This window comes from Acomys russatus, chromosome 20 (genome assembly GCF_903995435.1).
Source record: "Acomys russatus chromosome 20, mAcoRus1.1, whole genome shotgun sequence".
NCBI classification, from domain to species: Eukaryota; Metazoa; Chordata; class Mammalia; order Rodentia; family Muridae; genus Acomys; species Acomys russatus.
In genome coordinates, this window is record NC_067156.1 from 63,684,078 (window position 1) to 63,708,840 (window position 24,763).

The 24,763-nt window shown below is 45.7% G+C and overlaps 1 protein-coding gene across 1 annotated transcript in view; it reads left to right on the plus strand.

Moving 5' to 3' along the window:
- Window positions 1-474: 474 nt before the first annotated feature.
- Window positions 475-24,763, plus strand: part of Epg5 (ectopic P-granules 5 autophagy tethering factor) — a 95,896-nt gene continuing 71,607 nt past the window's right edge. Inside the window, exons 1-7 of the mRNA XM_051163706.1 lie at window positions 475-671; window positions 12,483-13,397; window positions 14,911-15,154; window positions 18,094-18,227; window positions 18,672-18,779; window positions 19,916-19,989; window positions 22,155-22,260. Of these exons, the coding sequence (XP_051019663.1) occupies window positions 525-671; window positions 12,483-13,397; window positions 14,911-15,154; window positions 18,094-18,227; window positions 18,672-18,779; window positions 19,916-19,989; window positions 22,155-22,260 (1,728 nt within the window). The 5' untranslated portion in view covers window positions 475-524. The remainder of the gene's footprint in view (window positions 672-12,482; window positions 13,398-14,910; window positions 15,155-18,093; window positions 18,228-18,671; window positions 18,780-19,915; window positions 19,990-22,154; window positions 22,261-24,763) is intronic.

Consider the following 24,763-nt stretch of genomic DNA (forward strand, 5'->3'; position numbering starts at 1 on the left):
TTTCAACCATTTTGTCTGTCTTCTTCTGAGCATATATTCCTTTTGTAGCCTGCATTTGTATAGTAACAATAATATGGAGATGCTCGCTGATACCAGGTGCCTCTCACAATTAACCCATTTAATCTTCCCGATACCCAAAATGTCATCTCCTTTTACAAAAGGACTAGAGTGCACTATGGATGGACATCAGGTTTCTTTCTGGAAACGTAATGTAGATTTAGGCTGACTGGAATTTTATCTAGTGATCAAAATCCGATTGCCTAGGCCTTTTCTGGCACTTCATGGTCCAGGTTGAGCACCTCTCTGTAGAGCTGCGGAGGCAGAGGAGAGCTGCGATTGCCACCTAGCGGCTAATGGCGGAAGCGTAGGCCGTGGCCGGAGGCGGGGCGAGAGCTGGGGCGGGGCCTGAGAGAGTGGGCGGGGCCTTCCACCGCGCTAGTTGTCCTGGCTAGTTTGTTCCAAGTCGCAGCCCGTACAGGCTCCAGTTGCCGCCTCCCACGCCCAAGTGGTGGAGGTTCTGTCACATGACAGCCAGGAGGCCGGAACTGGCTGCTTGCGTGAATTGCAGGAGTTTGACAGAAACAGACGGCGACGTCGCCGAGGCGGAGTGTATGGCCGAGGCGGTGAAGCCCCGCCGGGCCAAGGCCAAGGCCAGCCGGACCAAAGGCAAGGTGAGGATGCTGCCGCGCCCACGCGTGGCCTCTGCTCCCCGCGCGTCCCGTGGGGTCCCGTGGGGGCGGGCGGCTGTCAGGGCCACTTGGCCGACCCCCTGCCCTGACCTCGCCGGGCTTTTTCTCTTTTCCTCATTTTCTTGGCTTCCCACACCAAAGCCTGGCTTCATGCGCGGAAGCAGCTTTTTTTCTCCTTAGTCGCACCTTTGACTTCCTATCTTATCCTCTGTGACACGGGGACATTCCCAGCCGCTGGAAGTGCACGGAGAAGGGAAGTCCTTCGCTTGGGAGGTATGGTTTGTGGCTAGCAGTGATGTGTCAGTCCTCTTCGTTTTCAAAATTCATGGCGACAGTGTTATTTCCCGTGAGCCTGGTTGTTTATAGTGTGGCGTGAATACCCATAAATTGGCACAGGGCAGAGCCCGCATAGTAGGGAAGGGTTTGGATTTTCTGGATTGCTGCATGTCCTTAGGGTGGTTTTAAGTTGACTTGTTTTTAGGTGCGTTTTTGGATTTTTCACTTTGCTCTTATATACTTGGTGCGGCTAACAAATTAAATTCTACTCGAAGGTGATGACCAGACCTATCCATAACTCTGTTTTTAGAGACTGGGTTTTTCTGTGGAGCCCTAGCTGTCCTGGGCTTGATTGTAGACCAGGCTGGTCTTGAACGCTCTCGGAGATTCATCGGCTTTTGCCTCCCAAGGGCTGGGATTAAAGGCATGAGCCACCGTGCTCAGCCTATACCTATAACTCTTATCTGTGTTTTAGATAGGGCTTTAACTATGTAGCCCTGCCTGGCCTGGATGGAACTCATCATACACACTAGGTTGGCCTGGAACTCCTAGACACCTGGCTTGCCACCACACCTAGCTCCCAGACCTTGATAACTTTGCCTTATCCAAACCAGAATTTACATAAACTGAAATGGGCTATGAAGGTGGCACTAATGGTATAGGAAGTGTCCTTCCCCAGAATTGGTGATGTTACTGAGACCAAAGCATAACTTGGTGTGTGTGTAGGAACCAGTTTTAACAGTGATTTATAGGAACTTTAATGTAAATGTGAGTGTAACTGAAGTGTGTGGATTCCTTTCTGTAAGGTGGTACGGAATTAGGCACATCAGAGTCAGAATTTTCTTTTTCTTTCTTTTCCCTTCTTCTTCTTTTAAATAGCGACAGGTCTGACCTCACTCTGTGGCCCAGGCAGGACTTGTACCTGCTGCCTCAGTCTACAAATATTACTTTCAACACACCTTTTATCATTTACTTTGGGTTATATGACCATTTAAAAAGCAGAGGAACCTGTGTTCTGTGTACCTCTCAGCTTCAGAGTCTGCTCCATATGCTGTTCCCTCTGCCTTCTGCCCTTCCAGTCTCTATTCCTCCTGCTGCTGCGTGGTTTTGGTGTTCCAGTTTAAGCCATGCCCGCCCAGAGCTTCCCCTTGTGGCCCTGCATTACCCCCTCTGTCAGTTACACTGTGCACCCATTTTATGTCCCATCTTCTCATTCGTAGTAACTTTGCCAGCCACTGCCTTAGACTGGGAACTCGCTGAGAGAAGGTTAGCGCCTGTTCCCAGTGCCTTTCGTAACTCCTGTAGTCACCTGATAAAATTGTTGGATTAAAGAATTAGAGCCAGAGCCGGGCGTGGTGGCGCACGCCTTTAGTCCCAGCACTCGGGAGGCAGAGGCAGGCGGATCACTGTGAGTTCGAGGCCAGCCTGGTCTACAAAGTGAGTCCAGGACGGCCAAGGCTACACAGAGAAACCCTGTCTCGAAAAACCAAAAAAAAAAAAAAAAAAGAATTAGAGCCAGCACTGGAGCACATTTTCAAGTGCTGTCACTCAAGAATTTAGTAGTTTTCTTCTTCAGACTAGTACAGGAAAACAAACAGAAAATGTCCATGACACCAGCAGCAAGACCCTCCCCCTTGCCAGGCTAAGAAAATTGATCAGTTTCAGCGTAAGCAGATGCATCTTGTTCATGCCGGCTGTTGCTTGGCTATGGTCGTGAAGGCCTATCTCACTGAAACTTTACAGTGATATATGTTAGCATCTGCTTGTGGATCCACGAACAGATTCCAAGGCTGAGTTCAGGAAGTGGAGTGTCACGTGCTGTTGTGTTTAGGTTGCTGTGGCTTCTGGCCTACATTCCTGAGTGTTAAGTAGGTGACTCCAGGATGACAGGTTGTGGTTAGGGATCTATTATTTACTGCTGGGTCCTTTAGATGAAGCCCAGATAATGCTTTTATTCTTTTAGTATGATCCTTTGTAAACATGGCCCCTCAACTCCGAGAATCTGGACTTCAACTTCCTGTATCTTAGTAAATTTAGGCTAAGAAGAACAGACTCTTGGACTTGGATTTACTCTGCAGACTTAATAGGTTTTGTAGAAAGACAGAGTGATGACACATGCAATAATTGTGGTGCTCAGCCGACCAACTGGAGGATTGTGAGTTCAAGGCCAGCTGGTCTACAGAAAGGGTTCTAGGTTAGCTTGCTGTTATGTAAGGAGACTCTGTCTCTGTATCAAGTTGTGAATTCTAACAACTAATAAGAATGTCTAGTAACCCATAGGATGGATTAGGGTGTTTCCTGCTTAACCCTTCCCACCAATTTCTTCCTTTGTTTCTTCTAGGTATGCATTGTTGTTGGAATAAAGTTGAACAATGCTGTAAACTATTTTTTTTTTTTTTTTTTTGGTTTTTCGAGACAGGGTCTCTCTGTGTAGCCTTGGCCGTCCTGGACTCACTTTGTAGACCAGGCTGGCCTCGAACTCACAGCGATCCACCTGCCTCTGCCTCCCAAGCGCTGGGATTAAAGGCGTGCGCCACCACGCCCGGCAATGCTATATACTATTATTTAGCCATTTTGTGCCTCCTGAGATCCAGTCATTATAGAAGACATAATGCCTACTTACTGTTTTCCTCAAAATGATTGTAGGCATTTGGGGTATAGGAGAAACCCTCAGGCCTCAATGGTTCTTACAGTCTGGAAAAGACAAACTGAACACCATGCATAGAAATTAAGATTTATGTTGGACAGTGATGGTGGCGCTGTGGAAAAAGAAGATCATGCAAAGAGTTGTGGAACCCTTGTGAGAGGCTTGGGTGGGCTGCAGTTTCAAATAGATGGGTAGTGAAATCCTTATTTAGGAGGATGCTTGTTTTCTTTTCTTTTGTTTGTTTGTTTGCTGAGACAAACTCTCCCTGAAGCTGTGGCTGTACTTACTGAAATTCACTGTGTAGAGCAGGCTGGCCTTGAACTCAGATCTGCCCGCTGAGTGCTGGGGTTAAAGGCGATTGTTCCCCAGCATGCCTGGATAAGGAGACCTGTAAGTGAAGGTGTTACAGACTGAGCAGTTGACGGACCCTAAGGCCACTGCCTGCCCTGTCCCTGAGCTTGCAGTGCAGCAGTGTGGCTAGGGTGCAGTGAGTGAGCAGAAGAAGGATGCGCTCAGAGAGCGGGCCCTCGTGCGGACTTCATACCCTGTGATGTGAGACTCACGTCCAGGCTTGAGCAGAGGAGGGCAGATTCTGATTTACGGTTCAGGGGAAACTGTAAGATATTAATGTGAAAACAGCTCAGATTTCAAAGGGAATAGGAGATGCATTCTGGAGCCCAGTGTAAGTGACTGAGGTCTAGCAACACAGATTTAGTTACCTAAAAGTACTGTGTTCCGGTGTGTTAACAGTTACAGTAAGGTTTTATAATTAATCAAAGAAAGTCATAAATCAAATCATTTTTTAAAAGTACCCATGGGACATTAGGCTGTTGGGTTACAGTAAAGGGGGCAATCTGCTGCAGGTCTCAGATGACACTCCCAGCCTTAGGGTTGGTGGGAGCCAAAGAATGTAATCCCAGCACTCTTGAGGGTAAAGACAGGCGGATATCTGTGAATTCAAGGTCATCCTGGTCTACAAAGTGAGTCCAGGACAGCTGAGGCTACACAGAGAAACCCTGTCTCAAACAAACAAACAAACAAACACAAAAAACAAGCCGGGCGTGGTGACTCATGCCTTTAATCCCAGCACTCGGGAGGCAGAGGCAGGTGGATCTCTGTGAGTTTGAGGCTAGCCTGGTCTACAAAGCGAGACCAGGACAGCCAAGACTACACAGAGAAATCCTGTCTTGAAAAACATAAAAAAAAAAAAAAAAAAGAAAGAAAAAGAAGTTTGGTAGTAGCATGGAGATGCAGTGCAGGGTTGGCTATGTGAATCTAGTTTTCTGGAGATAGCCTGAGGCTGAGGTGAAAACTTGCCACTAATTAACATGTTTGCCAGAGGTAGAGACCTGGAGGATCCAGAGCTGAAGGCCAGACTGGACCACGCAGCCCCTCACAGTGGGCGGAGGATGAAGCGCATTTGCAGGGCATTTGCCCAACATGTGAAAAGCCCTGGTTCGGTCTCCAGCACTGAAACAACAGCAACACAAACAAAGAGTAGACGGATGGAACTCAGCCAGGAGCTGACTTGTTTAATTTTGGGGTTAATATCTTTAGAAGGTAGTAAGAAGGCTGGTAGGATGGCTCAATTGGTAAGGGCATTTGTGTGCAAGCTTAGTGACCCGAGGTCAAATCTGGGAACACAAAGAAAGGAGGTCAGAGAGAGCCATCTCCTGAAAGTTGTCTTCTGACCTCCACACATGTGTTGTGGGTCACGTGGCCCTCCCCCATAGACATACACGTAAGCATTAATAATAGATTAATAAATAAAAAAGATGTGGTCAGGCCCAACTACCCTCCATTACTAAGAGGTTGGGAAGAGGAGGAGCCAATCAGTGAGGTGGGCTGAGCTCCCTTGGCACGGGGAATGTGGAAACTAGAAGCTGAGTGCAGAGTGCAGGAGGGAGGGAGAGACCAAGTCAGCAAATGCTGTGGGTGAGGGAAGCCCGACTGGCAAGTCATAAGAGAAACATGAAAAAGGTAGCAGCCGCAGGACAGTGCTCATAGTAAAATGCCACATACTCTGTGTGTGTGGCTTCTTTGTGTGTGGTGTTCTTTTTTCCCAAAGAGAGCTTTGGGTCTGACACTTGAGCTGCTGTGTCTACCTTTCCCTCCCTCCTCCTCCGGATTTGTTCCACGCTGGGCATTGTGCTACGTGCATGGCGTGGAGTACATGCTTGGCTCATAAACCACATTGGTTTTGAAACAGTCTAATAACAAGCATTGTCTAAAATATAAAAACTGGGCCACTGTGATTCGTGACGTCGTCTCTCATTATCTCTCTTTTAAAAAAAATATTTATTTATTTATTGTATGTGAGTGCTTTATCTGCAGAAGAGGGCATCAAATCACATTATAGATGGTTTTGAGCCACCATTTGATTGCTGGGAATTGAACTCAGGACCCCAGGAAGAACAGGTGGTGCTCTTAACCGCTGAGCCATCTCTCCAGCCCCTCTCATTATCTCTTAAGGAGAGAAAGGAGTTGTAGGTTCACTTAATGGAGCATGCAGAGAACTGTAAGGCAAGAGTAGAAACTGCACACCTGTGTTTCAGAACAAGCATTAGTGCATGATTATTTTATATTGCTTAAAGAAGTATGTGCATGTTAGTGTGCACATGCATACTCAGAAATGGACACCACGGACTTTCGTCTCCAGGAGAGAACTGTGGTGACAGCTTGTGTGTCCTTCTAATTTAGCTTTGCCCTTTTCTGCCTTACCATAACACTCTAGGGCATTTTCCTATGACAGGCCAAGGTTCAGGAGTCAAGACGTTTCCAAGACCAGAAGTGATGTAAAAGTTTTAAGAAAGAATATAAATTGTGAACAGAAACACAGGCAAATTCCCAGGAAGAGGCAGCTGCTCCCCTCAGAGGGAGCAGGGGGCATTAGTATCAGTTAAGAGAAGTTATGTGGGGGCTGGAGAGATGGCTCGGCAGTTAATAGCACTGGCTGCTCTTGCAGAGGACCTGGGTTTGATTCCCAGCCCCACATGGCAGCTCACAGTGTCTGTAACTCCAGCCCCAAGGGAGTAGGCACCCTCGGCAGTACCAGGCATGTACATAGTGCACAGGCAGAACACCCATACACATAAAATAAATATTATTAACATTAAAATAATAAAAAGAAGTGACCTGGCCTGTGCCATGGTTATTTGTGTGGCTTGCCTTGCGGTCCTTGTGTGACACTGTGCTTGATAATACACAAATAGACAATAGGCCAGCTGCCCACTATCTTGTCAGGTGGTACATTTCTTACCCCCGCTTGCTGTCCCTGAGAGTGGTCACTGAGTGATGGCCAGAGGTGGGTAGGTGTAAGGCTCTAACTGTTTGTGTGAGGGCTCATAGACCCAGCAGTGCGGCCTGACTGTTAGGAATGGTGGGGGTTTTGGCCTTTTTGTCTCTAGATAAGTGTGTTCTTCTATATTCATTATTGACGTACATTTCTGTATTGTTTCCAGATTTTTTTTTCTGTTGGATGATTTTTAATTTATATCTTCTGGTTGTGCTGGGGATTGAACCCAAGTCCTTCCTTGAATGTGAGTGCTTTGCCACTGAGATAGAGCCGCAGCCCTGGATGATTTTAAAATTGCTTCTTCATGTACATAAAACTTGGCCTGAGGTAAATAACGAAGGCAAACAGATTCTCTTTAATCTGCTTAGCTCTTTTTATGTATAAGATGTATCTTTTGGGCTGGAGAGTTGGCCCAGTAGTTAGGAGCACTTGCTGCTCTTGCAGAAGACCTGTGTTTGATTCACAGCACCCATGTTGGGAGGCTCACACTCTCTTGTAACTATGGTTCCAGGAATCAGCACTCACCTCTGGCTTCCATGGGCACTGCATGCATGTGGTTGTACATTCAGACAAGACACATACATATACATAAATCAAAAAAGGGAAAATTTATTTTTTATTTTTTATTTTTTTGGTTTTTCGAGACAGGGTTTCTCTGTGTAGCCTTGGCCATCCTGGACTCACTTTGTAGACCAGGCTGGCCTCGAACTCACAGCGATCTGCCTGCCTCTGCCTCCCGAGTGCTGGGATTAAACGCATGCGCCACCATGCCCGGCTCACTAGATGTTTACTTAATTTCTCTTTTTTCAAATGTTTTGTTGACAGAATTTACAAATAAATTCTCTTTTTAAAATTAAGATTGCGTTAAAAAAACTGAAAAAAAAAAAAGACTTGGGGGTTTGGATGGAAGGTCTGCGACACAGTCTCTGCTCTCTGGGTGCTTGCCTGAGTGGGCAGGCAGGACGGAGGTAACCATCTGAGAGGAGCTGGAGCTGGTGTCCCAATATCTCTTTTTAGTAATCATTTCCTTCATTTTCCTATATTGTGAGCCTAGCCGTCAACAGCTGAGCTGCCTCTCTCCAGCCCTCTTAATTTTCTTTTTGAGCTTCAGTTTGAGAAACCTGCTTGTTCCCTCCAGCCTGCAGAATACCACACTTGACTAATCAAGTGTCCTTATTTGTTTTCTTATTGAGATTCATAGAATGTTTTGTTATTTATTGTTTTTGGCAGTTTGATGGATGCCTTTTGTTAGATCTGCATTGTTGGCTGACTTAGATCTATTACCCAACTGTTCCCAGTGTGGACTGAAGAATTTTGGAGATGCTGGGATTAAAGGTGTGTGCCACCACACCTGACTTAAAGGTTAATTTTAAAAGATGATTTACTCATCATGTTTTTTATTTTTCTTTTCTTTTTTGTGGTTTTTTGAGACAGGGTTTCTCTGTGTAGCCTTGACTGTCCTGGACTCACTTTGTAGGCCAGGCTGGCCTCAAACTCAGAGATCCACCTGCCTCTGCCTCCCAAATGTCGGGATTAAAGGCTTGTGCCATCACCTCCGCCCCACCTTACTGATAACATTTTTGTTAGCATTATTGATTGTAGAAAATAATGTGATATTATCAAACATGTGTGCAACATAATTTCATCATCTTTACCCTATATCTATCCAATAGCTAGTTATTTTTTATTTTTTATTTAAGATAGGGTCTAGCCTGGAACTCACAGGAACCCACCCACCTGCCTTCTGAGTATTGGGCTAAAGATGTACTCCACCAGGCCTGGCTCCAAGCTACCTTTTTTGTGCCTACTACTCTTGTTAATTATCCAGTTACATAACCACATCTTTCGTGTCACAGAACATTTATCAGAACCAAGAAATTAACTTGAGTATAATAGTGTTAACTAAAAAATAGAACATATTTGGGTTTCAAGGTTTCTCCCTAAATTAGTTTTCATTTTTTGTTTCCAGATCCAGTCTAGAATCCCAAGTTAGCGCATCTCTAGTTCCCTTCAGCCTCTGGCGGCTGCTCACCCTCCCTTCCCTCTCATTTCCACAACATGACTGTTTTGTAGGTCGTCCTGCAGTGTGAGGTTACGCATTGCTGGGCAGGACAGCACTGAGCCGCTGCCTCTCTGGAGAGCAGGGAGCGTGTGAGGAGGGTTTTACTGGGACACTAACCTTGGTTGTTTGGTTATGGTATTGTTTCCCGGGATTCTCCATTGAAACCCACTATTTTCTCTTTTGTACTTAGGAAATACCTGAGACTATTTTGCTTTTGCTCAGGTTCTCGCTCTGTCACTGTGACATCTGTCATGCCTGTGGCATCTTGTCATTACTGTTGATGTGGTTTAAGTATGTTCCCCAAGGGTTCATATGTTGGAAAGTTGTTTCCCAGTACAGTGATGCTGGAGGAACCGGGACTTTTAAGCTGTGGGCCCGCAGGATATTAGGGGAATGTGTCTGGAAGGAATTCATACAGTTCCTGTAGGACCCTGGTCGTTCTCAGGAGGGTTGTGGTAACAAGAGTGAGCTCAGCCTCTCCTGTCTCATAGCCTTTCCCTGTTTCTGGAGCCTCTGCTGTTGTGATGTCACTCAGCACGAAGTCCTCACAGAGGTAGAGCCACACTTTTGAACTGTGGTCACAGCAAACTTCTTATAAGTACCCAGCACACCATGAAGGTGTAATGGTAATTTTCTGCTTTTCCCATTCCTTGTCACAGTTCTTCTTCATGGAAGGGTTGTCACTTCCTCTTACTCATTGACTTATTTTTATTTTTATTTTATTTTATTAATTTATTCATATTACATCTCAATGGTTATCCCATCCCTTGTATCCTCCCATTCCTCCCTCCCTCCCATTTTCCCCTTACTCCCCTCCCCTATGACTGTGACTGAGGGGGACCTCCTCCCCCTGTATATGCTCATAGGGTATCAGGTCTCTTCTTGGTAGCCTGCTGTCCTTCCTCTGAGTGTCACCAGGTCTCCCCATCCAGGGGACGTGGTCAAATATGAGGCAGCAGAGTTCGTGTGAAAGTCAGACCCCACTCTCCACTCAACTGTGGAGAATGTTCTGTCCATTGGCTAGATCTGGGTAGGGGTTTGAAGTTTACAGCCTGTATTGACCTTGGCTGGTGCCATAGTTTGAGCGGGACGCCTGGGCCCGACTTATTTTTTATTGGTTCAGGTAAGTATTTGTTTTAGACTTGTAGGTACTTCGTTTGCAGGTTATAGCCTAATGTTCTTTTGCTTTGCTTGTTTGTCTGCTTGTTTGGGGGCTTGAATTACTGCGGCCTTCTCTGAGTTTGGAGTGAACATATTACTCAAAATGAAGACTAATGTGGTGGGTCTGTGGCAGTTAAAATTTACTTTATTTTACTTAGCCTCTGGTAGATGATCGATTTAAACATTTTTGCTTCAGTTTTGGATCATAATTTGTTGCTTATTGTGATTTCTTTTTTTTCAAATTACATTAGTAAATGTCCAAGTTTAATGCACTCAGAAATGGGCAATACAAAATATAAGAGTATTTCAGGAAGTGGATTTACATGCCATTTGTTAAATGTGAAAATTGAGATTTTTTTTCTCTTAAAGGAGGAAGGGTTTTATTTTAGTGAAAGAGTTGTGTATTAGAAGTAAGGCATGGTGGCTGTGCTTGTGGCAGGAGTGTGAGGCAGCTGGTGGCATGTGCAGGAGGGATCCGAGACAGACGAGTGCTGGTGCTCCACTTGTTCGGTGTTTAATCAACCAAGGACTTTGAATATGGAATGGCACTGCCCACATCCACAAGTCTTCCCACCTCAGGTAATGCTTCCTGTAAAGTTCTTCCCACAAATACTCTGTGGGAAGGGTCTCTATCCCATCACGAGCCCACATCTTTTCAACTTGACATTAAAACATCATTTTGAAATCATAACATTTCATCTTTGACCTCCCATCCGCTCCTGGTCATCTAACAGTTAAGAATGTATTGATTACATTAGAAGTCCTCATAGTCTTGATCACTTTTAATAGTATTCAGAAGTCCAAAGTCTAGGGTAGCCTCTGAGAGTCCAGATGGTCCATCAACTGAGCGCTTATAAAATAAAAACATGTTGCAAACCACACACACACACACACACACACACACACACACACACACACACACTGGCGAGGGGGAGAATAATTGTAAACAGTCCCACTCCCAAACAGGAAAGAGAGCATAAGTTCAAGGAAGATTGGTTTGTCCAGTGTTAGATATGCAGCGGCAGATCAAACGCCAGGTTTTGCAGGCACATGTGCAGCCTATGGGCTCATGGAGCAGCCATCCAAGTCCTTCAGAATGAGCTCTGTCACTTAATAGTGCTTGTGACCTCTCTCTTGGCCAGCCCCATCTATAGGCTTGCTTGGTGAGTGTCCCAAGTCCCTTGCTTCTCCATCATGCCAGAGTAGCTAGTGTACCCTAGGCTTTACCTAGACAGCAATGTCATTTTCATCCCTCCTTCAGGGAATTTTTCCCTGTCATATGTTGGCAAACCTCCGTAGCTTTTCGGAGCCATAGTACAAATCTCCATCACCTTCACATTCTTGCATCTTTCATACCTGCAAAACCATTGCATTATAGGGATAGTGTGGGTTTTGTGGCAGCTGCTTCTGTGTGCCTCTGAGGCTGTCCTGTAAGAGAAGTTAGGGCATTGTTTTGACGCTGGGAACCCCTGTGCTGTCATTTCTAGTTAAAACTGTCTCTTTTCAGATTAATTTCCATGTTAATAGTTTGGAATTTCCCATCTGGATTATTGTCCTTAAGGACACTTTTCCTATTGTCTCTGTGAAGTGAGGGAGGCTTCTCCTTAGTGGTGTTAATTCCCTCCACAGTTACTGGTGTTTTCGAATCCAACTGGTGTGTTCTTAGTGGCATTAATTCCCTCCACAGTTACTGGTGTTTTCGAATCCAACTGGTATATTCTTTTGAATTTTCTGTCGTTCATATTCACTGAAATGTATATTTACTTACTAGGAAATTTACACAGACTCATGGAGAAGAGGAGGCACCTTTGGGAGGGTCCATTCCTGTGAATGCCTTTCATTTTAAAGTACACATTTCTGAGTATGCTCAGTTAGGGTCATAGTTCAAGAAGAAAGCGTGACCGAAAGAAGCACCCCATCTACACTGGGTGATACAATGGAGGCAGCAGGAGGCAGCTTCCCGGGGAACAAAAGCCCACAACATAAGTGCTCAGCAGGCATGGGAACTTGCTGGTTGCTTTTGGTGTACAGTGTCAACTGCTGATGACTGGTGGTCAGGCCTAGTGCATTAGTCTTCAGAGGAGCTTCCTTGTGGTCTGTTCATGGTTGCCACATGTTACTGAGGAAACCGAGATTCTCTTATTAATAAAGAACTGGACTCCGAAGGAAGCTCAAGGACAGTTTTATTAGAGTATGAAAAACTAAACGACAGGTTAGGTGACAGCTGAGAGAGATAGGCCTGAAATGGAAACAGATAGCTTCTTAAGAAAGTTAAAAGCATGCCTAAGAGTGGTTTAAAATTCTTCATGCTGAAACCATTGGCTACTGTTATGTTTCATGCCTTGCTTTTAGGAAAAGAAGAAATATGAAGCCCTTCAGACTTCTGATGAAGTTTTCCTTCCAGAGACTTCTACAGGGCAGAAAATCCTACCTCTAGCTTGTGAGCTCAAAGAAGATGATCTGAAGGTGTCAGCTGATTCGCAACTCCACAGCGATGCCAGTGGATGGAATGAAAGTGAAATGTTTGATATACCTCTCACCTCCCTGACTGTAGGTGGTGAAGGAGCCCTGCTGTGTGACACAGAGGCCCTAACAGAAAGGGGAGAGAGCAGAGCCTGTGACAGAGATGATGAAGTCAAGTTGAAGGTCGACTCTGGAGACAATGTTAGAACTAAAGATGACTCATCCAAGGACCTCACAGGAAGACTGTGTGGGTCCTCAGGAAGCACACTACACTCTGACACTCCCCATACTCAGCAGGAGACAGAAAGCTCACACACCAGAGAAACTCAGACTAGGAAAGAAGATGAAGGAGCTCTTGGCTGTTCAGAGGCGCTTCAGAGAGCCAGCTTGCACAGCTCTTCTGAAGCCAAAGAAGTTTCTCCGCTTCCCAGGGTAAGGAAGCTGTATCCCGAGTTGCCAGCTGAAATTACTCAAGTACCAGCTTTAGTGGCGGTGAAACCCTCTCTCCGTAGTGAACGACTCTACCCAGAACTCCCATCTCAGCCAGAACTCGTACCCTTTACTAAAGAACAGCTAAAACTCTTGGAGCCTGGCTCATGGCTGGAAAATGTTGAGTCATATGTAGAAGAATTTGACAGCATTGCTCATCAGGACAGGCATGAATTCTATGAGCTGCTTTTGAATTACTCACGATGCCGGAAGCAGTTGCTGCTAGCTGAAGCCGAGCTGCTCACTCTGATGTCTGATTGCCAAAATGCCAAAAGTCGACTGTGGAACTTTAAGGATGAACAAATGTCTGTACAGGTACTTTGACTGTGTGTGTGTCAAGCTTCAGGGCTCGGAGGGATTGGTGGTTGAGCTGCCTTTCCCGTGGTGCTCTCTAGGATTCAGTCTGTGTGGTAAACCATCGATCCAAGGAACACAAGATCAGATGGCAACAGGGCAGGCATGTAACGCGTAGGAGGGGCTGAGCAGGGTGGTGGTCAGCAGAGAAGCATATGCCTCGCCTGGGGACAGCAGCCCTTGACGTGTGGCTGACTCTGTGTGATTGTGATGAGTGGGATTGCTACACCTTAGGATTTTCAAGAGAAGCAGACATCTGGATTTTTGCATGAAAGATTCTAATTGGCAGTGTTAGCAGCTAAATAAATGCAAAAATATGCAGACATGTATTCTACACAGAGTCCATACCATCCAATCATGTCTCAAGGTAAAATTCAGCCTGTAGAATATTAGTTTTAGATTTTGGCATAATGCCACAAATGTGCAGCGAGTAGGAAAGTCCATTCAATGTGACCCACCAAGGAGGTCAGAGCCACCATTTCCTAAGGGCCTGGGAGGATGGCAAGTAAGAAAGGGAAGCTGGAAGAGATATTGGTGACACATGGGCTTTGTTGTCCCCACTTCTCATTTGTGCAGAGCCTTGTGTGTCTTTTGAAGATTTGGTGGGAAGAGAGGCATTTGTAAATATTGAAAAGAAAGAGAGGGTGGAGAAAAAGCTCAACAGAGAAAGTAAGACCACTTGAAGTAAGAGCACTTGTTGCTCTTTTCTTTTTTCTAGACAGGGTTTCTCTGTGTAGCCTGGGCTGTCCTGGACTTGCTTTGTAGACCAGGCTGGCCTCGAACTCACAGAGATATGCCTGTCTCTGCCTTCCCAGTGCTGGGATTATAAGCGTGCTCCACCGCTGCCCAGCATGCACTTGTTGCTCTTGCAGAGGACCCTGGTTTGAGCCCTAACATGCATGTGGCAGCTAGTAATGCCAGTTCCAGGGCAGCCATTGCTTTCTTCTGACCTCCATGTGCAATTGGGCATGCATGTGGTCCACATACATATGCAGACGAAATGCTCATACGTAAAATAAAATCTAAAAAAGGAAAAAGAAAAAGAAAGGATGGACTCAAGAACATGGTGGGAGGAATTAGATAAAGGAGAAGGATTCTTTTTGAAAAGAGCCATAGCGAATGAGGTAGATCTAGAGATACTGGGCTACTGTGAAGTTGAGGGCATAGCACATTGGCCTTGGTATAGCATAGAAAGTAAGATACAGTTGTGAGAGTTTGGGGACAAATGTTACTGTTTCTCTGTTGACTTTGTAGGGTCACTCTTCAGAACTCGTCATGTGTTCATGAGTGGCACTGTTGTCTGACTGGGTCATCTTGCTGGCATTGTTGTGTATGCACAGTATGTGTGTACAGTGTTGCCGCTCACTGTGATTGTAAGCTCTTTGGAATGGTGTGGAAACCTATGAGTCTCCTACCCCCTGCCTGACTGCATCAAGTGCAGCGGTTTCATATTTCATCCTTTATCTACCGGTAGGGCATCTGTGCAGATCAAGTGAAAGTTTACGGTCATCACCACTATCAGAGAGTAGAGATGAATGAAAATGTTCTAGGAGAGCTGAGGAAGCTATTCGATGCCAAGTCTGAGCACCTGCACCAGACCCTGACCCTCCACTCGTACACTTCTGTGCTCTCGAGGCTGCAAGTGGAGTCGTACGTCTACTCACTGCTCAATAGCTCTGCTGTCCTGAGAGCTCTAGCAGTTAATCAGCCAGACCAAGGTATGTAAGTAGTGAAATTGCCCTTCTTATATGTAAATGCAAAAAGATTCGAGGGGTGCATTCTGAGTGAGTTGACTGCATAATAGCTGGTTTCACCAGGTATCAAGTCAGGTCTGTTTACTGACTTTCTTGAGTAGTATAAGACCTCTCTTCCCCATGGCCATCATTTCTCCTAAAGGAGGCCAAACAGCTTCCTGTCTTGCCTTTGCCAAGTAGTGTTCCAGTGGGTTCCATCCCAAACTAGTCATCAGGGTACCGCTTCTTTTGAAAAGTTTTACTATCATTATTGTTACTATTAGATCTACTTATTTTACTTTATGTGTTTGAGTTTTGGATGGTTGGAGGATGCCATGTGGGTCCTCTGCAAGGACAACAAGTGCTCTAACCATTGCAGTCGCCGCAGCCCCAGAGTACCTTCTCAATCTCCTTTTCTCTCTTGTACTTTACTTTCTTTTCTCAGTTTCTTGCTTTCTTGAATTTTAACTGAGGCTCTCTAATGTTCTGAAAATGAAATTCTAATTTCTTTCTTTCTTCACGGTAGTTACTGCTCTCCCCCTGAGCTGCAACTTCAATCCTCTCATGCAAACAAGACAAGTCCTGTGCCAGCTGACTGCATCTTCAGGCCGTGGGTCTGATAGATCCGTAGAACTTTGTGGGGATTGTCTTGGGAGAGGGGAAGGGCTTCTTTGGTTTACAGTTCAGATAGATACATCTTCCATCATGGCAGGATTGCAGCATCCTCACTCAGCCCACTGTGGCCCGCCTACTCTAATGAGGCTCCACTTCTTATGGGTTCCACAGCCTTCCAAAAACACTATCAGCTGGGCACCAAGTGCTGAGGCAAATTAGGGAACATTTCACATTCAAGCCACATTCTTTGCTCTTGGCCATCTCAATCCAATGTGTACTCAGCTCAATGTCAAAAGTCCCCACAGTCCTTAACAGTCTCAGCGTTGATCCTGGCTCCTCTAATACAGTTTCAAGAACTGCCTCTGTTTTCTCTAAAGAAAGAAAGAAAAGAGAATAAAGCCAGGCATAGTGATGCACGCCTTTAATACCGACAGTCAGGATGCAGAGGCCGGCAGATCTCTGTGAGTTTCAAGCCAGCCTGGTCTACAGAGTGAGTTCTAGGACAGTCAGAGCTACCGGTCTCAAAAATGAAACAAACAAAATAACAGAAGAGTGAGAATAAGAGAGAGAGAGGGGCGATGGGAGAGACAAAAAAGTATGTGTGATACACACACACACACACACACACACACACACACACACACACACACACACACACACACACACACACACACACGATGGAAGGGATAGTAGGGAGGCTAGAGGAGTGTCTTCAGAGCACTTTCCTGAACAAAATGCCCCTGAGAGGTCTTTAGGACAATCCCAAGAACAAAAGAAAAATTTGACATTTTGTTACATTTTAGAGTGGTGGGAAGTTAGTTCTGTGTAAGTGTGACAAAGAGCAGGGAGGATCCAGGTATCACAAATTGAAAGCTGTCAAATCATAGCAGAGACTGCTTAATTCTCTGTCCCAGACAGCTGCAGGGAGGCATGGCCTGATTCAGGCTGTAGGATCTAGCCTGAAGGTACAGGCTCTTGTTCTAACAAACCCAGCAGGGTAAGTGAGCAGCAACTCCCGTTGCTCCATGTCTGGGCATCTGGGGCTTGAAGTAGAATCACCTGGGCTCCAAAAACCCTGGGCAGCCCTTACTTGTCTCTGTATTGGCTGGCTCCAGCTCTGTGCCTGCAGCTCTTTTTGGTCCTGGCATCTTCAGTAGCCTGAGGTCTTCATTGCAGCTTAGACTCCGCACGCCCAGCTGTATTTGAGGGCCTTTCAGACTTTGCTCCCTATTGTCCAGCCTTACTCAGCAGTTTTCAGGAACCTTGGGGCAAGACGTCATGCTCCCCTTCACTATTCCATGTTTCACTTCACTGTGTGTGGACAGTGGTGCTGGACCCCATCAGCCTGAAGTACAGCTTGATGTAGTTCTCTCACAGTGCAGTGGCTTTGTGCACCTCAGCCCGCTGAGCACACACTTGCTTAGGAGGTTGCTACCAGGAAGGAAGCCTGTCAGGGTGTTCGCAGTTTAGGCTGTCACCTTTTAAGAACATGTGCTTTTTACAAGCTGGGAGTGTTGGATGTTTAGGACTTTGCCCTCAAGTATTTCCTGTCCTTTCTGTGCAGCACACCTATTTCTGTTCTGAACCTACTACTCTTTTTCAGCACTGTCTTGTCTGCACTTCAAACTCACCTCTTTTTTGGTGAGCCCGCACGTTGTTCAGCCCTTTCTGCTTCCCTTGTTGCTCTCTTTCCTTGTAGACCTGGATAAGAGAAGTGAGCACCAGCCATACTGTAACCTGAGTACTGCTTGTCTGTCATTTTAAATTCCGCCTCATTCACGTTCTCAGAACATGGGCAGATGGGCCAGATCCTTTGCTAGTGTATCACAGGAGTGACCTCTGTCCCAGGTCCCAGTAGAGTCCTTGTTCAACTCTGAAATATCCCACGAGCCAGGCCTCCATTGTCCAACAGAATGGCCTATGAGGCTCTGCTTGTGTCAGGTGAAGACTTGTTCAGCCTGCGGCTCTAAGGTCTTGTGTGTTTATCCAGCACATTAATTACCACCTTCATGCTTGTTACAGCAGCAGCCCCACCCCATGGTGCCATCTCTTTGTATTAGTTGCTCTTCTGACAAAAGACAGGTCAAGTCAGAAGAATTTATTTGGTTCTCAGCTCAATGGGGTACGGTCTGTCATAGAGAGGCAGGCATGGCAGCAGGGCCACCCTCAGGAAGCAGACAGCCTCTTTGGGTTTCATCTGAACTAGATGGTTTTTACACATTTTGGATTCTTTGCTTTAAGTGGAGAAGCTATAAGTCCACCTCCCTAACACCTTTGCAAGGGCTTGGCTAATCCTCTCTTATTCCTAGTGTATAAACTGGAAAGCATGCCCTCTGATGTGTGTCAGCTGAAGGAGTGCATCAGCGTCTTGTTCACGTTCACCAGGAGAGCGAGTGAGGACGCTCAGTTCCGTGAGGACATCCTTCTCTGGCTTCAGAAACTGGTAAGGACACAGGAACAGGCACAGGTACAGGCACAGGCAGAGAAGCCTTTTAGTGCCTGGGGACTTTAAGAATCATTTATTTCACATTTTGTCTTCTGTAGCTTTTCCAGCCGATTAATGAGTTAATGACTTTTCTTTGATGATGGCACATGGGTACAAGTTATTTGTCTTGTTACTTTGTCTGTAATGAACTCTAGCTTTCAGGTCAGAGTTGAACTCAGGGGACACAGTAGAGGGAAGTATGCCACATTTGAAGATGGCTGCTGACTCACCAAGTGTCTGATTATGTTTGATGATGAATTTAGTCATACCAAACACAAGAAGAAAAGTGTCAGGACTCTGTACTCTAGAAATATCCATGCACTTACCCTGATTAAATGCTCTCCTAGCTCTGTGCCCGAGAATCTATTACACTAGTGAAACCATGAGCCCTTTGTTGTTCAGGTCTCAGTGTTACAGAGAGTTGGCTCTCCTGGAGATCACTTCTTCCTCCTAAACCACATTCTGCGATGCCCAGCTGGTGTCAGTAAGTGGGCGGTTCCTTTTGTACAGGTACGATGGTGAGCATCTGCTTCTGGGGGCTGGGTAGGGGGTTTAATTTTTACTTTGCTTTATTATTTACTTTAAATTCTCCTTAAGAAATGTCTAAAACAGTCCACTCCCAAAGGCCTAATTGAGTGCTATTTAAATAAAAATTTAAGAGATTTATTTAATTCTGTTACATGTATGCTGTATGTATCTGCATGGGTTTATGTACACTGTGTGTTTGTGTGTGTGTGTGTGTGTGTGTGTGTGTGTGTGTGTGTGTAGGTGTAGGTATCTGCAGAGCACAGAAAGTATTGATTTCCCACACCTGGACTTAGAGGTGGCTGTGAGCTTCCTGATCTTTGTGTGGGGGAATCAAATTCTCTCTCTCCAGAGGAGCAGTGAGGGCTCTTGACTATGGAGCTGTCTCCCCAGTGTCCTAAGTAAAGCCCTTAAGGCAGGAGTACATGTTTATAGGACTTAGTGCCAGAGCTTTCTGGGTCATCACAGTGGAAGAAATTAGGACAGAACTGCGAGAGTTCAGATAGCTACCCAGCTTGCTAGGCTCCCAAGTGTTTAATTTGTTAGGGTTCCTGTGTAGGACATCTTACTGAGGCTCCTTTTCTTTTCTGTAGTAATTGACACAACTCTCCGAATTAACCCATCTCACAGTAAAATTGGTACAAAGGAAATCTCTGTTCAGCACAGTAGAGAGAGCGTAGGCTTGCTAGCCACTCTCAAACACTTGGCAGCTGATTGATGGTTTCTCTTTGCTGAATATCTTTTGACCATTTTTACTATTCATGCCAGCCACTTAGATAACAGGAGCCAAAGTGAACGCCAAGTTCAACTCCTGCATATTTTCTTAGCTTTAGTATTTCTGGTGGCATGGAGCCCAGATCACTTAGAAGAGAAGAGGTGTGTTCTGTTTTTGTTCTTAGGGTTTAAGGCAGCAGTGCTGTGCTCCATCCCAGCTGTGCTCATCCCCTGCTCTTAGAGAGGCTGACGGGGTGTGCAGGCAGCTAGCTGCTCCAGCTGTGTCCTGGGCTTTGGCTTAGGTGGCTGGGTTAGCTTTGTCCTCTGACTAGTAGCTTGGTTGTTAGATGCTGTCAACCAGCTTGAGCTGGTTTTCTACAGCATACTTTTTCATTTTCTGATTTCAGATCAAAGTGTTGAATAACCCTTCAGGGGTCTTTCATTTTATGCAGTCCCTTGCCCTGCTGATGTCTCCTGTCAAGTAAGTGTGGAAAGCTTTGGGAAATAGAAATCGAACTACTTCTGCCAAAGGATTGGGTTTCTTACCTGCCCACATTCAAAGAGAGCTGCTAAGGGAAGTGCTGGCTTTCTAGAATTCAACACTCCAGATTTTCTCTGGGTTTGATACCCCTGCCCCAAAGTGATACATCTAGCTGCTTATTAATCATTTTTGTAGCCCCCCTTTAATGGGGTTTTCTCTCATTGTGCATGTCACTGTGACAGGTGCCATATAAGGGATGGTATGTTCTTAGAGATTTAGTGTTGGGCAACCTGCTTTAAGGCTGTGGAGCTGCGAGGACTGCGGAAGCACAGCGGCCAGAGCTGAGTAGTCAGAGACAGCTCCACGGTGCATGACTTGGCTTTGAGAGTGGGTTGGCTTTCACTGGATGAAGGAGGCCGAGGAGGTGTGAGCAAAGGTCTTAATCCAGGGTGTGCAGAGCATTGGGGGCAGCTAGCTGCAAGCGATGGTAGTAAAGGTGAGTAACTTGGGTTGGGGCTGGAGGGCAGAAGGCCCTGAAATTAAAGATGAATAGTCTATACTTGGTGTGTCTTAGGCTGTGAACCAGTGGAAGATTTTTTTTTTTTAAACAAGGAGCAGAAATTGTATTTGACGAAAGTTAGACCAGGTGTGGTGGGGCACACCTGTTCTCATAGCATTCCAGGGGTGAGGCTGTGTTTGGAGGATCTTCAGTTCAAGGTCAGCCTGGGTTACATCAAGCTCAAGGGGTAGTGATGGTGTTTAGGATAGACTGGACTGGACTTCATTGCTTCATTGATGGCTACAGGCATTTGTTCTCCTGGCCCAGGATCCCAGTCAACCACACAGCAAAAGGCAGGCATGGTTTTGACTCAGGGAGAAGGCAAAGCCTGTTCATACGTGACCCTGAACACTGTTACTACCCAGAAACCTGCCTCTGGGGTCATGATAGTGGATAGCATGTGGGAACCTAGGTGCCTTCTTTCTGAGAAATGGCTCAGTGGCTGATTAAGTAATGAATGCGTAACTCTTAACTCTAGACCTGTGTGAGCCTGAGTGACTGGGAGGGCGTTGGTAGCAGTAGCAGAAGTACAGAAAGGACATACAGATAACATATACTGATGGATACAGGGGCTCAGGATTGGAGTTTTCCCCATTGAAAGGGAAATATTTGAAGCCAGAGCTGGAGTTTTTAGGAAGTTTCTGGCTAAAGAGAATTCATACTTTTCCAGAGGACTGCAAGCTAGGTTGTGGTCCAAGAGGAAACTGTTCTGGTCACATTGCTCATCAGATGGAACACCTGCTTGGAAAATCCTGTTACTGGTTTTTCTGGCCTCCACCCCATGCTGCTTGTATGTAGAAGCTGCTCCTGAGCATGGAGATAACACTCCCCTCCCCCCCCCCCCCTTGAGATAGGGTCTCTCTGTGTAGCGTTGGCTGTCCTGGAACTTGCTTTGTAGACCAGGCTGCCTGCCTCAGTCTCTGCCTCTGCCTCTGCCTCTGCCTGTGCTGGGACCATAGGCCTGCTCCACCACGCCCAGCTGAAAATAATGTTTGATTAGGGTGTTTTTGCCTTTATGTGCACTTTTTGGCCCCAAACAATTTCTATCAACTGAATACTACCTTTTTTACTTTTGATAAGATACATATTTTAAAGACTTAAAAAAATGTTCACTCCTGGGTACTCATGCATGTCTGTGTTACAGTGTGCATGTGAGTGTGGATCCTATTGAGCTGGAGGTCCAGATCATTGAGCCGCCTGACGCTTGTGCTGGGAACTGACCTTGTGCCGTCTGCAAGAACAGCAAGTGCTCTTAACCACTGAGCCATTTCTCCAGCCTATACTTTAATTTTGTCTGTTTGAAATAGGGTTTCAGTGTGTAGACCAGGCTGGCCTGGAGCCTATTCTCTATCCCAGGCTGGCTTGCAACTATTTACCTAGCCTAGGTTGACCTTGAACTCAGAGATTTGCATGCCTCTGCCTTCTGAGTAGTGGCTTTAAAGCTAAGCACTGCCATTCCTGGCCTTAGTTCTTACTTATTTGCTAATTTAAACCATCTGACAGCTGGGCTGATTCCTGGCTGTCCTTTGGCATAGATGAGCCGAAAATGTGCTCACGGAAGGCTTTCTATATTCACATGGTCAGATTCATGTCTGTTGTCTTCTAGAAACCGAGCAGAGTTCATGTGCCACATGAAGCCCAGTGAGGGGAAGTCATCATCTTCAGGGCCGGCGTCGGGAACCTGGACGCTTGTAGATGAGGGAGGAGAAGAGGTAACCTGTGACTGACTGCCTTGCTTCCTGTCATCAGTGCTGTGCTCTTCTTCCTTGCCGAGCACCATCCTGAGCTCTATCTTAGTTAGGCCTATGAGGTGGCTACTGCTGGGCACTCATTTTACAGATGGCGACAACTGATGTGTGAAGGGAGCTAACTTGTCTCAAGTCACATGGTCATTCAGTGCAAGTTCTTTGAGCCAGTAGGCCATCCTGACATCCTTCCTTAAATGTGTTTAGATGGCAGAATCTGGAATGGGACAGTGAAGTAGAGTGATATCTGTGACATTTTTCTTTTCTTTTAGTTTTTTTCAAGACAGGGTTTTTATGTGTAACAGACCTGGCTGTCCTGGACTCACTTTGTAGACCTGACTGGCCTTGAACTCACAGGGATTAAAGGCATGCGCCACCACACCTGGCGATACTTGCGACCTTTTATATTAAGGTCTTATTTTACATAGTAGCAGGTTTCTGGGACTAGGTTCTTCCTTACAGATACCCTGTTCTGAATAATTTTGATGAAAATTTAATGATAAAAATGCAGCGTCTCTTGCCGGGCGTGGTGGCGCATGCCTTTAATCCCAGCACTCGGGAGGCAGAGGCAGGCGGATCGCTGTGAGTTCGAGGCCAGCCTGGTCTACAAAGTGAGTCCAGGATGGCCAAGGCTACACAGAGAAACCCTGTCTCGAAAAACAAAACAAAACAAAACAAAAAAAAAAAAAAAAAAAATGCAGCGTCTCAAGATAATTAAAAAAAAAAAACTAAGATAATTTTTGTTACTATTGCTTTCCTCCAGGAATAGTGCGTATATGTAAGGAAGTTTCCTTGTGCTCATTAGCAGTTCCAGGACCTGCTTCTGGCTGAGCTCCTGATTTGGCCAGTACAGGCTCAGCAGGGAAAAGCATTTGCCACAAGGCTTGATGACCCGAGTGACCCTCAGTACCACTTGGTGGAAAGAGAGAGCTGACTTCTACAAGTTGTCCTCTGATAGACACACACAGACACATCCTACCACCACCACCACACAGGTGTAATGTGGAGCTTGACCTCTCCCTCAGACCCTGTCTTGATTTTCTAAGATGCTTCTTGACCTGGTTCATTAAAACCCTCTGTGTGAGTAGAAATTGGTTAACAGTCTCAAGAGCGACACCCACCCTGCTGTGGGATCCTGTCAGTGTCCTGCACCGGGGCCCATTCAGGAGCAAGTGCTCCATTCACAGTTGTTTGTTTGTTTTTCTAGACAGGGTTTCTCGGTGTACCCTGGCTGTCCTGGGCTGGCTTTGTAGACCAGGCTGGCCTTAATTCACAGAGATCCGCCTGTCTCTGCGCCCTTGAGTGCTGTGATTATAAGTGTGAGCCACCACACCAGGCAGTTGTTTTGGTCTTTCTCACCTCCTAGCAGCAGCAGGTGGGCAGGCATGCAAACACTTTTGGCAGAGAGCTTCTTAGGTGCTGATATAAATTATCTCTGCAAGATTGTAACAAAGCAATGTTTTTTGTTGTTTGTTTTGTTTGTTCTTTGCTTTTTCTTACGGTGGTCTTTCTTTAAAATGGTCCTTTTTTCCCCCTGATGGGTTTACTAAATTCAACTTAGAGGTTGATTCTGCATTTGTGCTTGCCTTTTGTTCAGCACTCAGTAAAAAGTTGAGTGAATTCAGGAACTTAGGGAATTGGGCATGATGTTGCATGCCTGTAATTCCACCTCTTAGAGGGGAGTAAGAAGAAAGAGGATTCTAAGGTGAAGGACAGCCTAGGCGAGATAGCAAGACACCCACCCTCCAAAAAAAAAAAAAAAAAAAAAATCAGGCCAAAAGACCAACAGTAAGAAAAAATGAACCGGGGGCTGGAGAGATGGCTCAGAGGTTAAGAGCACTGATTGTTCTTCCAGAGGTCCTGAGTTCAATTCCCAGCAACCACATGGTGGCTCACAACCATCTATAAGGTGATCTGATGCCCTCTTCTGGCCTGTGGGTGTACATGCAGGCAGAGCACAGTATACATAATAATAAATAAATCTTAAAAAAAAAAAAAAAAGAAAAGAAAAAATGAACCAAGATGCCTCCCTAACAAAACAAACAAGAACCTAAACAAAACAGAAGCAGTCAGGAGAACCAAACACTTGACACAGTTAGGATCAGCTGGATCAGAAGAGCTGTGCGGGGCAAGGCCCTATGTATGCTTCATCCACATCTTTTGCTTCTCAGCGCTAGGTCCACAGAAGGCTCACCTGGGCAATGTATAAGCTCGCCAGGCCACACTTTATTCCAAGTGTCCTAGAGCCTGCCTAATGTTCAGTCAGAGGTAGGAACTACTGACCCAAGTAGGGTTTCTGAGTCTTTTGTTAGCCATTGTCTATACATGATGTTATTCTGTTTTGTATTACCTGATCTACTTGAAGCAAGTTACGTTATAAAAAGAGGTTTAATGAAATGACAGTTTTGGGGGTTGAAAGCCCTAGTAGCATTAGCTCAGGCCTGGACTCCATAATAGATGACAGAGTGCA